This window comes from Kogia breviceps, chromosome 9 (genome assembly GCF_026419965.1).
Source record: "Kogia breviceps isolate mKogBre1 chromosome 9, mKogBre1 haplotype 1, whole genome shotgun sequence".
NCBI lineage: Eukaryota > Metazoa > Chordata > Mammalia > Artiodactyla > Physeteridae > Kogia > Kogia breviceps.
Window position 1 is genome coordinate 37,504,928 of NC_081318.1, and position 14,776 is coordinate 37,519,703.

Below are 14,776 nucleotides of genomic sequence, written 5' to 3' on the forward strand. Positions count from 1 at the left end.
GAATGACTTCTCGCTTATCTCAGTATTCTGTAAATATTTGCTCAATTATTCTATGAAGCAGAGAAAGAATTTATTTTATAGCATTCAAATGAAGTACGAGCGTTTTGAATTATATGTGGCATAGAATTCCTACTTAGCCACACACCAGCTCTGTAATCTTATTTTTTATTATTTTTTTATTTTATTTTATTTTTTAATTTTATTTATTTATTTATTTTGCGGTACACGGGCCTCTCACTCTTGTGGCCTCTCCCGTTGCGGAGCACAGGCTCCGGACGCACAGGCTCAGCGGCCATGGCTCACGGGCCCAGCTGCTCCACGGCATGTGGGATCTTCCCCGACCGGGGCACGAACCCACGGCCCCTGCATTGGCAGGCAGACTCTCAACCACTGCGCCACCAGGGAAGCCCTTTTTAATTTTTTTTATACAGCAGGTTCTTATTAGTCATCAGTTTCATACACATCAGTGTATGCATGTCAATCCCAATCGCCCAGGTCAGCACACCACCACCACCACCCCGCCACTTCCCCCGCTTGGTGTCCATACGTTTGTTCTCTACATCTGTGTCTCAATTCTGCCCTGCAAACCAGTTCATCTGTACCATTTTTCTAGTTTCCACATATATGCATTAATATACAATATTTGTTTTTCTCTTTCTGACTTACTTCACTCTGTATGACAGTCTCTAGATCCATCCACATCTGAACAAATGACCCAATTTCATTCCTTTTTATGGCTGAGTAATATTCCATTGTATATATGTACCACATCTTCTTTATCCATTCGTCTGTCAATGGAAATTTAGGTTGTGTCCATGACCTGCCTATTGTAAATAGTGCTGCAATGAGCATTAGGGTGCTGCATGTGTCTTTTTGAATTATGGTTTTCTCTGGGTATATGCCCAGTAGTGGGATTGCTGGATCATATGGTAATTCAATTTTTAGTTTTTTAAGGAACCTCTTTACTGTTCTCCATAGTGGCTGTATCAATTTACATTCCCACCAACAGTACAAGAGGGTTCCCTTTTCTCTACACCCTCTCCAGCATTTGTTGTTTGTAGATTTTCTGATGATGCTCATTCTAACTGGTGTGAGATGATACCTCATTGTAGTTTCAATTTGCATTTCTCTAATAATTAGTGATGTTGAGCAGCTTTTCATATGCTTCTTGGTCTTCTGTATGTCTTCTTTGGAGAAATGTCTGTTTAGGTCTTCTGCCCATGTTTGGATTGGGTTGTTTGTGTTTTTAATATCGAGCTGCATGGGCTGTTTGTATATTTTGGAGATTAATCCTTTGTCCCTTGATTCGTTTGCAAATATTTTCTTCCATTCTGAGCGTTGTCTTTTCGTCTTGTTTATGGTTTCCTTTGTTGTGCAAAAGCTTTGAAGTTTCATTAGGTCTCATTTGTTTTTGTTTTTATTTCCATTACTCTAGGAGGTGGATCAAAAAAGATCTTGCTGTGATTTATGTCAACGACTGTTCTCCCTATGTTTTCCTCTAAGAGTTTTATAGTGTCTGGTCTTACATTTAGGTCTCTAATCCATTTTGAGTTTATTTTTGTGTATGGTGTTAGGGAGTGTTCTAATTTCATTCTTTTACATGTGTAGCTGTCCAGTTTTCCCAACACCACTTATTGAAGAGACTGTCTTTTCTCCAACAGCTCTGTAATCTTGGGCAAAACTATTTACTATTTCTCAGTTTTCCCAACTATAAAATGCCATAATAATAGTACCGACTTCCTAAAGGCATAGTGAGGATAAAAGGAGTTAATCCATGTAAAGTCCTTAGCAGAGTGCCCATTCTCAAAAAAATAGTGTTTTCTTAAAAAAATAGTATTACCTAATAATGAGTATTTTAAAGTGTAATTCATTTATCCCAAGTTGAATTTTTGCACATTTCCTTTTAGTACATATTAAATTTGAAATAATAGTAAACATTCTTCCACTCTGAAGAGAGTTTGCAGTCCTTTGCCATGAATTATAATAAATGACAATTGGATAAGATTGATTTAACTCTGCATCAGAGGTTGGATCTGTCATTTACAGCCTCCGCTTCAGAATTATATCCTATGGGAACTTTATAGTCTTCATTTGAGAATCCTTGCAGCAATTTATATTCTCGTCATTCGTATCACATCAGCCACTGTTCTGTGGAACAAGACATAGGTACTAAGTGTGGAAATGACCCCGTAGAAATGTGTATTGGTTGCCCTTTCTCATGTGAGAGATCAGGGATAGGCATAATATAAGAAAAGGACAGGGGCTTCCCTGGTGGTGCAGTGGTTGAGAGTCCTCCTGCCGATGCTGGGGATACGGGTTCGTGCCCTGGTCTGGGATAGCGGCTGGGCCCGTGAGCCACGGCCGCTGAGCCTGCGCGTCTGGAGCCTGTGTTCCACAACGGGAGAGGCCACAACAGCGAGAGGCCCGCGTACCGCAAAAAAAAGAAAAAACAAAAAAGAAAAGGACAGGGTGAGCCAAGTAGTTGAATCTGTTAAATATATCTATCTAGATTTAGATGGCAAAAGAGAATAAAAATGTTCCAAAACAACCATAAATTCAAATCCATATGCTTCCTTAGAGATCTGATTATGGTCCTCATTTCTCCCCCTGTAGGGGAGAAGGGTGATTTTGGATGACAGAGCCATTATTTATGGCAAGGACCAAGTGATAAATAAGCTTGGAGACTTGGAAGGGTCTGAACATTACTAATGCCCTACCTTCCCTTTCCCTGCTTGATTCCTAGGCTGAAGCTACACTGACCAAGTCCATACCATGTGCTAATTTCACATTTTGGGGATGTTGGCTGTGTGTTCTCTGCCTGAGGCAGCCAGCCATTTGATTCTATTGTGGGCACCAGGTTATTAAAATTCAGAAGCTTGTGGTATCTGGTAGATTAATTTGGGGGCGAGGGTGACATTCATTTTATTTTTTTGAACATAAATAGTGTGACACATTATCTTGGGTATAAATGGTGTCCACAAGTATTTATTGACTTGAATTAGTGGCTGATCAACAGCATTATTTGTGTTTGCATTAAATCTAGGTGTCACTGTATTTTCAGTGCAAGTTCTATAGACAGTGTGAGGTCTTCTGTTCCTTTGTGGTCCAAAGAAAATTCAAGTTTCATTTCTTGGTCTCTCTTTTTGTATTTTGGATTATAGGTTTATAAGAGCATAAAATATTAAGCCTTCTAATGAATGGTTACCACTCAGAATGGTGTCCTTGTATTTTATTAAAAACTATGACACAAAACATGAAAAAAAAAAGTCTTAGGTACAAACACACAAAACACATTGTCACATGTTTTCTTTTAGTGTACTTTTTTCTACTTTTAAAAATAATGGTATTACTGATATAGAAGCTTATTCTTTTCAAAGTTAATTTTTTGCTTGTATATATATTTATGTTTTCTGCTTTAGCACTTGCTTCTTTGCCGGTTTTGTCAGAAGTGAAGCAAATGTTTATTGTCTTGGATTCTCTCCTAAATTATATCCGCAGTTTTGATGTCAAATGAAAGACCTAGTAAGTTTTGAGTTTAACTCTTAGGATGAAGAGCAGCTAGAAAAGTAATGAGTCCTTACATATTAAATAATTTTCAAAATATTAAACTTCTTTTCTCTTGTAGTGAGAGATTTTTCTTGAGGCTGAATAGAAATGGGCTTCCCAAAGCCCCAGATAAACCAGAACGACAGTGCTCTCTCTTTGTGGTAAGTGGATCTTGTTTTATCCAGGAGGCAGATTCTTTCTTAAGTACTTTATCTTATTTAAGAGAAATAAATTATTGTGAGAGAACATAGTAGATTTGCTTAAACTTTGTAAATAACACATAAATTACAGTAGTGCCCCAAAATCTGAATACCAGCATTCACAGTCACACCTTTGTCCCTTAGTGTGTATTAGAGCCTGTCGCACTATGGCCAAAGCCCAATGGTGATAGGGCTCAGTGTGGCAGGTGGTATTTAGTATGTACTTAATAAGTGTTTAAAGAATGAGTGAGAGACTGAAATAAGAATGGGCTTTCCTTTTAAGTCTTATTTGACATCATAGGCTTACAGTAAAGTTGATTGTAGTGGTATTTTAGAACAGGATTTGAACTTTATGCTTCCGCTACAGAAATTCCATTAAGAATGTCTATGTTTATCTTTGTCTTTCTTCTGTTATTTCTGAAGATTATGTGCTCTGTATGCGTTTTAAATGCTTCTGCATAAATTAGGAGTTCTAAAATGACCAGACTTTGTTTTTTGGTAGGATTTGGGTAGCAGTGAGCTAAGAAGGGACATCTACATCACCGTGCACATCATCCGAATCGGTAGGTGTGATACTTGGTGTGACAGGAGCACGACAGGGAGAATTGCTGAGATGTCTCTATGTGGTTGTGATTTATGTGATGTCTAGATCAGGAAGAAGTTAAGGCCACATTTGAATCCAGTAATTACAGAATTTGGGAATTGTTCCCTGGTCTCCCCAGACTTTCTTTCATATCACCATAAATAGATTTTGTTCTCTTTCCGTATAAGTCATTAGTTAGTTTGTTGTGTTTCATATTGTTTTATTGGACTCTCTAAACATATTTGATTCAAACACTTGGTATTTGGCTTTTTTTTAATTCTAATTTTTGTTAACAGCATAAATTAAACTTCTAGGAGCTGGATTTCCTACAAGTTTATGAAACCAACTGGCATTTTCCAAAGTGCAGAGGCTGCAGAGCATTATTACAGAAAGTGCTATAAGAAAAGGGTTATGAAATACCAAAAACTTTGTATCTATTTTTCACTTGTATAATTCCATCAGCTTATTAAAGGATCTGAGAAGTCCTACAGGGAAATAGAAATACTTCTCTAACTTTGTTGACGCTAGCTTTCTCCAAATTTGATTTGACTGTGGAAACATTTATATGATGTAACATTTATTAACATCTTGCAGAACACACTTTGAGTGTTCTACAGTGAACTTGCACATCAGAGCCAAAATGTGGTCACTAGTTTTTACACATATAGGGCGTCTAAAAGCAGGCATTTTATGGCAGAGGAACTACATGTTGTAGCCTACATCATTTTTCTATTACAGCTAACCAGCCGATACTGGGAATTGGTTCCCGCTTCCTCATTAACTGTGCTACATGACTTGCTGGGGATACTTCTGCAGGATAGTGATATCTCACCATGCGGTCCTGCACAGTGACCTTTATTTTTATAGTTTTTTATTTTATGCACATGATAACCACATTGTGCATTGAGAGAGACTATAAAACATGTCGTTTCAACATAGATTTTCTAAGTATTTTTTCTCATAAAAATCTGTTCTGAAAACCCATTTCATTTTATCCTGTTTTTATATTTGAGGGACAATAGAAATAAATTAAAAAGTAAATGGTTTTGGGTTTTGTTTTAATTTTCTTTTTATAGATGAGTATGGGGTGGGGTGGAAATTGGAAAGAATCTTTCAAAGCTTTGGAAAAGTTGTAGTGCGTGTTGCTGTGTATTTATGAGATAAAGCCTCTGTTCCCAGGATGGCAGGGGTGCAGTTTATGTAATTCTTTGTTTTTTTTAAATTTATTCAAATTTATAATATCAATTGTTAATGTAAAATGTGGTTCTGGATATCTTCATGTAAAATTGCTAAAATTTGAATATCATCTTCTACAGCGTTGAGAAAAAAAGTAAACCATTTAGCTTTCAGAACTTTTTAAAAGGTATCTATAGGTTTTTGGTGATAGAAACACACACCGTAGAGTGACCACATGCCCTGCTTGCCCATGGCCTGGGCACCTCTGTCCTTCACTCCCAGGATACAGCTGAGGAAACCACTTCACAGTATTATCCATCACAGGGCTGCCTTTCAAATACCCGGCATTTGATTTTGTAGTTTTTACTAAGATTTGTATGATCATTGAGTCATCAGAATGAATGTTGAATTAGAAATTATCTACCCTCCTTCCCTGAGCTTTGGTCAAATTAATTCTTTATTGACATTACTGCAAAAACTTGTCTGATGATCACTCCATAAGACTGAAGGTAAGAAACTCTAAGAAAGATTAAGACTTAGTCTGCTGCAGTGAAATTAAGGAGTGGAAGATTCTTGTCCACCAGGGACAGATACTTCTTACTTTTTCTAGAGTATTCCTTGTACTGTTTAATGGGAAAAGGGCACGCTGACCCTCACTGGCTGCAGAGAGCAGGAAGTAATAGCACCTGCCTCAGAATTTAAGCCCTGATATTTGATTGAAAAGAAGGGGAGGAAACAAAGAGAAATAAATAGTTTCCCCACGCCGGATTCGTGAATAACTGTATGATTTCTATTCAGCAGTGATTTGTTTAACTTACATCAAAACAATGGCCATTCATAACTCTGAAGGACAGACATGAACATTAATACTTACATCATTTAAATATCATCTCAACAAACTTAGTAGGTCTTTCACCACCATTCATTTATACCCACCACGCCTTTCAATAAATTTAGGAATGGCTATCCCTGTCTGAACACGAATAGTCATTCCTGGCTTTCACCATAAAACAAAAGCATCTCTAACCTATTTTCTACCGCCAGGAACACCTATCCCTCTTATCAGTATATTAGTAATTATCGGAGCTATCAGCATATTCTTCCAACCAGTAGCCCTAGCTGTATGATTAACAGCTAATATTACAGCTGGGCACTTACTAACTCATTTCATCGGAGGAGCAACGCTAGCCCTAATAATCGTTAGTTCTACTACAACCTTCATTACATTTATTATTCTTATTTTACTTAGTATTCTTGAATTCACAGTAGTCAAGTTTACGTATTAACCCTATTAGTAAGCCTTTACCTACATGGTAATACCTAATGACCCACCAAAACCATGCATGTCACGTAGTAAACGCCAGCTCCTGACCTCAGAGGAGCCCTCTTGGCTCTTCTTACAGTATCCGGTCTAGTATATGAATCTATTTTAGCTCAACATTCGTATTATCCTTAGGCCTGTTAACCAATGTATTAATAATATATTAATGATGACAAGACATCATCCAAGAAAGTATGTTTCAAGGCTATCACACATCAGTCGTTCAAAAGGGACTTCGATAGGGAAAAATCCATTATTTCAGAGGTCCTCTTTTTACTGGTATCTTCTGTGCTTTTTATCACCTTAAGTGGTATTCCAGCTTTTATTTATAAGCATTTCTCTGCAGATGATATACTGCAGAGGCAATTCTCCTTTATTACTGAAGAATGAAAGCCAAATTAGGGCTTCCCTGGTGGCGCAGTGGTTGGGAATCCGCCTGCCAATGCAGGGGATACGGGTTCGTGCCCTGGTCCGGGAAGATCCCACATGCCGCAGAGCGGCTAGGCCCGTGAGCCATGGCCGCTGGGCCTGCGCGTCCGGAGCCTGTACTCCGCAACGGGAGAGGCCACAACAGTGAGAGGCCCGCGTATCGCACAAAAAAAAAAAAAAAAAAAAAAAAAAAGAAAGCCAAATTGGATGTTGCCATTCCTTTTTTTTTTTTTTCTATTTAACATTGGATTTGGGGAGTGCTAGAGATATGCAGATGTGCTGTAGGAGAATTTCACTCAGATGGAAACAACTTACGGATCCGTTACCAAGCATCTGGAAACAGACTTACAGACTTTTTTCATTATTTTTCCTCACATTAACTTGCTATATTACAGCTCCAGTGTGCTTTTTGCCTTCAGTTCTCAAAATAACCCATTGGTGATTGAATGCAATGATAAATTAAAACAGTATCTCAACCACACATCTTAAAATGTCTAACAATTTAAACAAGTTGAAACTGTGTCAGAGTAAAAACCATCCCTGGAGATTTCAGCCTGGGTACAGAGTCAGGGAAGAGCGAGCTAATTTGATCACCTGTGTTTACTCACTATACCTTCAGGGAGTCTCAAACTGCTTCCTTTCAAAGGTGAAATATTTGAGGTGGTTTTTAAATATGGCAATTTTAAAAAGTAGAAAATGAGATAGGCACCACTACTGCCTTTTTTGATGTGAGCCTTCTGGGATGCCTTCATGAATGCGTGAGGGAAGGTACCCAGACATAGGCTCAGCTCCCATCTTCATGTTTTATAGATAACAGCTGATGGCCAGAGTTTATGCTGCGTGACCTTGGGCATGCTAGGTGGTCGGAGGGGAGAGTCCAGAGCTAAAGCAACATCTTCAGTTGCCCCAAAGCTGTGTCTTTTCCATCACCCAGTTACATTTCATATGGCCTATTTTATAGCTATATGTATCTCTATTTAAGGTGGATTAATCAAATGGCTCCTTGGGCCATATGTGCTTTTTAATTGAACAGGTCGGATGGGGGCAGGAGAAAAAAAGAATGCCTGTAGTGTTCAGTACCGGCGACCCTTTGGCTGTGCAGTTCTCAGCATTGCTGACCTGCTGACAGGAGAGACAAAAGATGACCTCATCCTGAAAGTGTACATGTAAGAAGCTTGCACGCACTGGGGGCTGGGGTGGGCGCAGAGGTACATGGGGACCCTACGTGGCCAATCCTGCTTTTCATGGGTAATGGAAGAGCCAGGGATGGGTTGCATTCATTCCTCAAAAACTCAATAATCTGTAGGTTCACTACAAGTGAGCCCACAAATCAACATTTGCCTGTCAGAGGAATTATGAAATCAAGAACCAGAAAATACAGACAATTTATCAGTTGGGTGGACCATCTACTGCATAGAGTACCTCCCGTGAAGTTAAAACCTAACATGTCTTTACCCTCAGAGAGTTCATTTGTCCTTGGAAAATGGAAATCGTTTTTAATATAAATTAATTAGAATTAGGAAAAGGAAGTTCAGGTCAGGTGATTTCCCTCTTACTTCGTGTATTATTAGTTTGCTAGGGCTGCCCTAACAAAGCACCATAAACAGTGAGGCTTAAACCACAGGAATTTCTTGTCTCACAGTAATAGAAGCCACAGATCCTGGATCAAGGTGTTGACTACACTGATTCCTTCTGAGGGCTATAAAGGGGAAATCTGTTCCCTGCCTCTCTCACCTAGTTTCCGGTGACTTGTAGATGCATCACCTGATCTCTGCCTTCATCATCACATGTCTCTCTCCCTGCTTGTGCGTCTGTTTCAGTGTCCAAATTTCCCCTTTTTATAAGGACACAGTTATATTGGGTTAGGGCCCACCCTAACGACCTAATTTTAACTTTATTAACTGTGTGAAGACCCTATTTCCAAATAAGGTCCTCAGAATGTGGGTTAGGACTTACATCATCTTTTGAGGATCAGTGCGGGAGCACAGTTCAGCTCAGACACTCCACTAAGAAAATCGCTTAATGTATTCCAAATCCTAAGTTTTTAAAAATGCACATGGTTTTGGATCACCCCACCCTGAACACCTCCCCACAGGACTGAAAATTGAGAGTTGACACACAGTGACATCCTCAGAGCAATCCCATGGGGGGTTGAAGGATGGGGGATCTGCTTTCCACATTCCCGATTTGAGGACCACACTGCTACCCTCCTCTGTGAGTGAGCTTGCTTTAGCTTTCTGTTCTGGCTGTTGAGTCGATGTATCCAAAGTGTGCCAATAGTTGTTCCATATGTGGAGGGAACGCACGTGGCGCACTGCCTGTGGGACATATACTTCAAATTGCTTTTTGACCACAGCTGCAGGGTGTCATGGATTTATCCATCCTCTACCCAGTGCCCCTGGGACCCGTGCCATACATTTGCTAATTAGTAGACAAAGATTTGCTTACAGCCTGTGGTTTAGGACTGGAAACTCTCTTTATCTCTTTTAAGGGCAATAAAATCTGTGACCTTGATCTTAAACATGAAAACTTCTGGTGAAACTAGTGGGTAGTAAAGCACGCTGCTCTTTTTATCATATGGTCGGGCTTAAATCCATGATTATCCCCTTTCTAAACTCTACTGGTGTTCATAAAACATAATTTAATTGCAATAATACTAATGATAATAGCCACCGTTTACTTTGTGCTAACTACATGCAAGGAACTGTGTTAAGCACTTTGCATACGTCATGTCACTTTATCCTCATGACAAACCCATGAAGCATTTGCTGTTGGCTCCGTTTCCACATAAGGGAAGAGAGAGGCTAAAGAACACCCAAAGTCACCTGGCTAATCAGAACAGGAACCAGATGTGAAGTCAGGAGTGTCTGACTCAGAACCTGAGCTCTCACGTTACGAGGTGGTATGCTTCCTGGTGTTATTTCACACCATTGTCTAGTGATGTGACAGTAATGCTGTTAGGTGGCATTGCTTTTCAAAGAAACTAAAATTCCTTACAAGCACAGTCTCAGTGTTTCTTAGAGTGATCTTTCCAGGTGTGGGTAGCAAGTGTTAGATTTATCTCGCTACTGGGAAAACTGAGGGACCCGAAGTTCCATGCATCCGCTTTGATTACGCAGCCAGCAAAGGAAGACACATAAATTCCAGTTGTGTGGTAGACACTCACGCCCATAAAAATAAATTGTACTGCTCTTTGTGGTTGTTATTGTCTGTTTTTTCATAAGTATCAAATAAGGTTTGGGGTTGTTCTTGCTGCAAGAGAGATCCCTTAAAAATTCCAGTTCAGCAAATTACAAATCTGTTCCAGGAAGGATGCTAGGCAGTCAAAACAGTCATTGTAGATTAAGAAGAAACTATGAATATAGTGAAACATTTTAGGGAAGTGCCTGTTAGAAACAAATTGGAAGAAATTTCTATTTGTTAAAGTGACCAAATCCTTAGCCCATCTAGGACTCAAAACTGAGAACAGTGACAAATACCTCATTGGAGCCCAGAAGATATTTCAGTCACATACTTTAGGAGCTTTTATTTTATTAGGAGTTTTGTAGGTTAAAAGCATGACTTCTGAAGTTATGACTTATCTATCTAATAAGAAGCAAACCATCTTTCTCCCTTCCCAACTGAGCTGAACTAAGAAAACGGGACAGAATGTACTAAATGGAAGTTCTGTCCCTTACAGCTGGACAGATGGAACGGTTTCATTTCATCTTAATTTTCCAGCCTTCTAAGAGTCAGTTGTCTGTTTGGTATCCTACTGTTAACTGGTTCAAAAACAGCCTCCATCCTGTTCATCCTGGAAAAAGCCTATAAGTGATGAAATAAATAAATATGTAAACAAATTGTGAATTATTGGCAATTATTATAGACAAGATTGCGAGGAAGAGGACACTATACTCTGGAACATTTTGATTGATAGTGTATAGGATCTTTGGTATTCAGGACTCTTGGGAGGGAGCCTTTGTGGCTAATAAAAGATGGTAGCGGATTCACAAACACGTCCAGATAAGGGAGGCTTTCCCTAGCCTAATTGGGGGAGGCCCAGCAGTAAGGAGATAGCAGACCCAGATATTTACGAACCGTCAGGAGATCCATCCAGTCATTCATGCAGCTGGTATTTTTTAAGCCCCCACGGTGTTCAAAGTACTCAGGGGAACACAGATATCTACCAGTCCTAGATTCAATCCTCAAGAACCTTCAGTGTCTCCTAGGTGAACGTACCATGTATACAAAGATAGCATGAGTCAGTGACTGACGAGAGCTGAAAGACCAAAGTACAGATGGTTGTCAGAGTGAGAAGATGGAGAGATGCCTTTTGGCCTAGAAGTGGAAAATCTGGAAGGGTTACCTTAATTACCCTTCGGTAAATCCTGCCAGCCTTTTGCCAGTGCTGGTTGTGTTAACCTCAGTTGCATTTTGCTTGATTAGTTGCATTTTGATGCTAGCCAACTTGGTCATGATATAATAGGTGGAGACTCGCTAATGAGAATTAACATTTTTTGAGCATTTACTATATGCCAGGCATTATCCTAAGCCCAAGCTTGTTTAGTGTTCTAGTATTTTACCCCCATTTCACAGATGAACAAATCAAGGCACAGAGAGAGTAAATAACTCCCCAAAGAACATAACTCAGTTAACAGTGAGGATTCGAATCCAGGGAGTCAGACTCAGTCTGTACTTCCTTCCAGTGTAGGCATTGTTCTCTGAGACTGGGGGGATGGGGAGCTCTCATAATCTGAATTGTTCATCCAGCCACTTCTGGCATGAAGTAGTTGGTCATGTGTTACCGGAAATGGTCATTCCTGCTCATCTTGAGGCAACTATGCCAAAACTGACAGTCGCTTGCAATGGGTTGTTGAGATCTACAAGGAGGTTTAAGGAAGTACATTATAGTGGTTATAACAAAAAGGGCAGGTGTGCTAGTAAGGTCATCTCATGCATCACTTAACAGAGTGGTCATGTTTTCATAGGTGTAATACAGAGAGTGAGTGGTACCAAATCCACGAGAACATCATCAAGAAGTTGAATGCGCGTTATAATTTGACTGGCTCCAACGCAGGTGAGTAAATAGGTCTGGCTGAGTCCCTACACTTTTCATTTCAGGTGCTTTCTTTTATTTGTCTGTGAAGAAGAAAACGATCAGCCCTTTGTTTTTTTCTCTACCCCCCTATAAATGCTCAGTCAGCATTCTGGTATGTCTCCTTTTTCTACGATAGGCTTGTAGCTGTAACTCTAAAAAATATATTCTGTTCTGGTTTGAATCAAGGTAGAGTATCTGCATTTGTTCTATAGTACCAAGTCTTGGGACCTCCAAGTTGTTACTGATTGCTAAAAAGCAAAGGACAAATATACCTGGTTTCATGACTGCCGTGTGGAATGGGTTTGGAATTTTTGTCAGTAAGGTCCAGGGAAAACATGCTTCACTGCCTATAACTGCAGTTTTATGTATAGAAAAACATATGCATGCCTGTCCAGCAGGAACTGAAATGTAATATAGCATTATAAGTTATATATAATACATTATGTGTCATGTAGTCTTATACTAGTAATATACTATAGATTTATTATATTATATAGCATATCTAGATTATATAGTATATCGAGTGACGTCTTAAAGTTTGATCAGTAGACAAAAACTTGGTGAATATTGTTTGCTTCCTATTCCACCTTCAAACCCATGTTGAAGCAAAATAAACTATGCAGTTGTGTGCTTTAATTACATAAAGAAACCTCAAATCAAATTAGCTGGTATTTGAACTGAATGCACTGCTTTTTGTGGCTGATTTTTAAAGTCCCCTGAATATAGATATTTGTGTGATAGTCCCACTTGCCCGGCAATTAGAAGAACCTGAATTTAAGTTTAGACCACCTTTTTTTCAGACCTGTGCACATCTTGCCAGGCCAAAACAACCCACAAAGAAAAAGTAACTGCAGACAGAAACTTTGTGGTTCGGTCCCATGAGAGCCATAAGTATCCACAGCTCACACGTGGCAGCGCTTCAGGCCGCAGTGAATGGTGAGGTCAGTTTTTTCTTCCCTCTCCCAAGAGCTGGGGAGGTAACTTGGCTTTTCTTTGATTCACACGAAGTCCTACATCTACCACTAAATAAACAAAAAACTTGCACTTACTGTTGAAGGCAGAGGAGTCTCTGAACGACCAGGAGATTTTAGTAGTGACTCTAACATGAAATAATACGAATACTTCCGAAACTGCTGTGTACACTTGTCTTCACTTTTTTCTGTGAAAGAATTAAAGTAGTGCTTACTGTGTAGGGACCAAATGATTTATTTTAAATGTACTTTCAATAAGATGGTAGGGCTGCTGCTTTTTAAAAACTTAATTGCCAAATTCATTGGCAAACTTCTAGCCAAATCCATTAGTTTTGTTCAGACCTTTTGGTGTTTCTTGATACCGTGAACTATATCATGAACTGTATTCTGTAGCTGTGCTGTCCACTTTAATAGGCACCGGCCACCTGTGGCTATTGAGCATTAGACAGTACAGCACTGGGATTGAGACGTGCAGTAATCGTAAAATACATACTCGATTTTGAAGACTTGATACATATAAAATGAGTATAAAACATCCCTTTAATAATTTTTATGTTCATTATATGTTCAGAGATAACATTGTGGATATATTGGTTTTAATAAAATATATTACTGAAGTTAATTTTCTTTCTTTCTACTTTTTATATGGCTACTAGAAATTTCATAGATGGCTCATATCACAGTTCTGTTAGGCAGTGCTGCTCTAGACTTAATTTAAAGAATTTTCCTTTTGAGTTCTTTTGATGCCTCACAAACATTCAATATGCCTTGCTCCTTTCCTTCTGTCCCCTAACTTTGGGTGGAGAAGTCTAGAACCATTGTATATCTTTTTCTTTCTCTCCGAGTGTCCCATTACTCTTAATTTGCTTGCATTTGTCTCCTATGTGAATAAATAAATATAAAACTAACCCTGACCTTCTGACTTTTCCCATATATTCCCTTCCCTCCTTACCATCATTGATTCAGTCTTGACAAAGCAGGGTGTATTGGCCTGCTCCAATATACTTCTTTCCAAACTCCTTGTCAACTCCCAAGCCTTTCCTCTTTCTGATATGCCTTTAAATCCTTCTGTTATTGGGTCATTTGAATATATCATTGTCCAGACTGAGGTGATACCCAGTTGCCTCTTGAATCATGGTGAAGTGCTCAATGATGGGCTTTGATTTATACGTCCATATAGATTCCTTTAACATAACTGACCCTGTATCCTGTGAGATCAGGATACCAGTCAAGCCAAAGCATAAATTTCTCTCTACTTACAGATGGGGGTCATGTCTTAGAGAGTATAGCCCCAAGAGCTTTGCCTCTGGAACTGGGATGTCCTAAGTTTGAATCAAGTTTTACTGGAATAACAGTAGTGTCTTCCTCTAAGGGTTATTGGAAGGATTAAAAGAGAAAACATATGCAAAGCATGTAGCACAGCACTTGATACATCATAAGTGTCTATTCAGTGTTAACTATTAATATCTTTTA

At 39.1% G+C, this 14,776-nt stretch overlaps 1 protein-coding gene across 4 annotated transcripts in view; it reads left to right on the forward strand.

Moving 5' to 3' along the window:
- Positions 1-14,776, forward strand: part of DOCK4 (dedicator of cytokinesis 4) — a 484,849-nt gene that overhangs the window by 257,910 nt on the left and 212,163 nt on the right. For all 4 annotated transcript variants that reach the window (XM_067042314.1, XM_059074580.2, XM_067042316.1 and 1 more), the window contains exons 9-12: positions 3,626-3,707; positions 4,249-4,309; positions 8,289-8,421; positions 12,223-12,311. In XM_067042314.1, the coding sequence (XP_066898415.1) occupies positions 3,626-3,707; positions 4,249-4,309; positions 8,289-8,421; positions 12,223-12,311 (365 nt within the window). The remainder of the gene's footprint in view (positions 1-3,625; positions 3,708-4,248; positions 4,310-8,288; positions 8,422-12,222; positions 12,312-14,776) is intronic.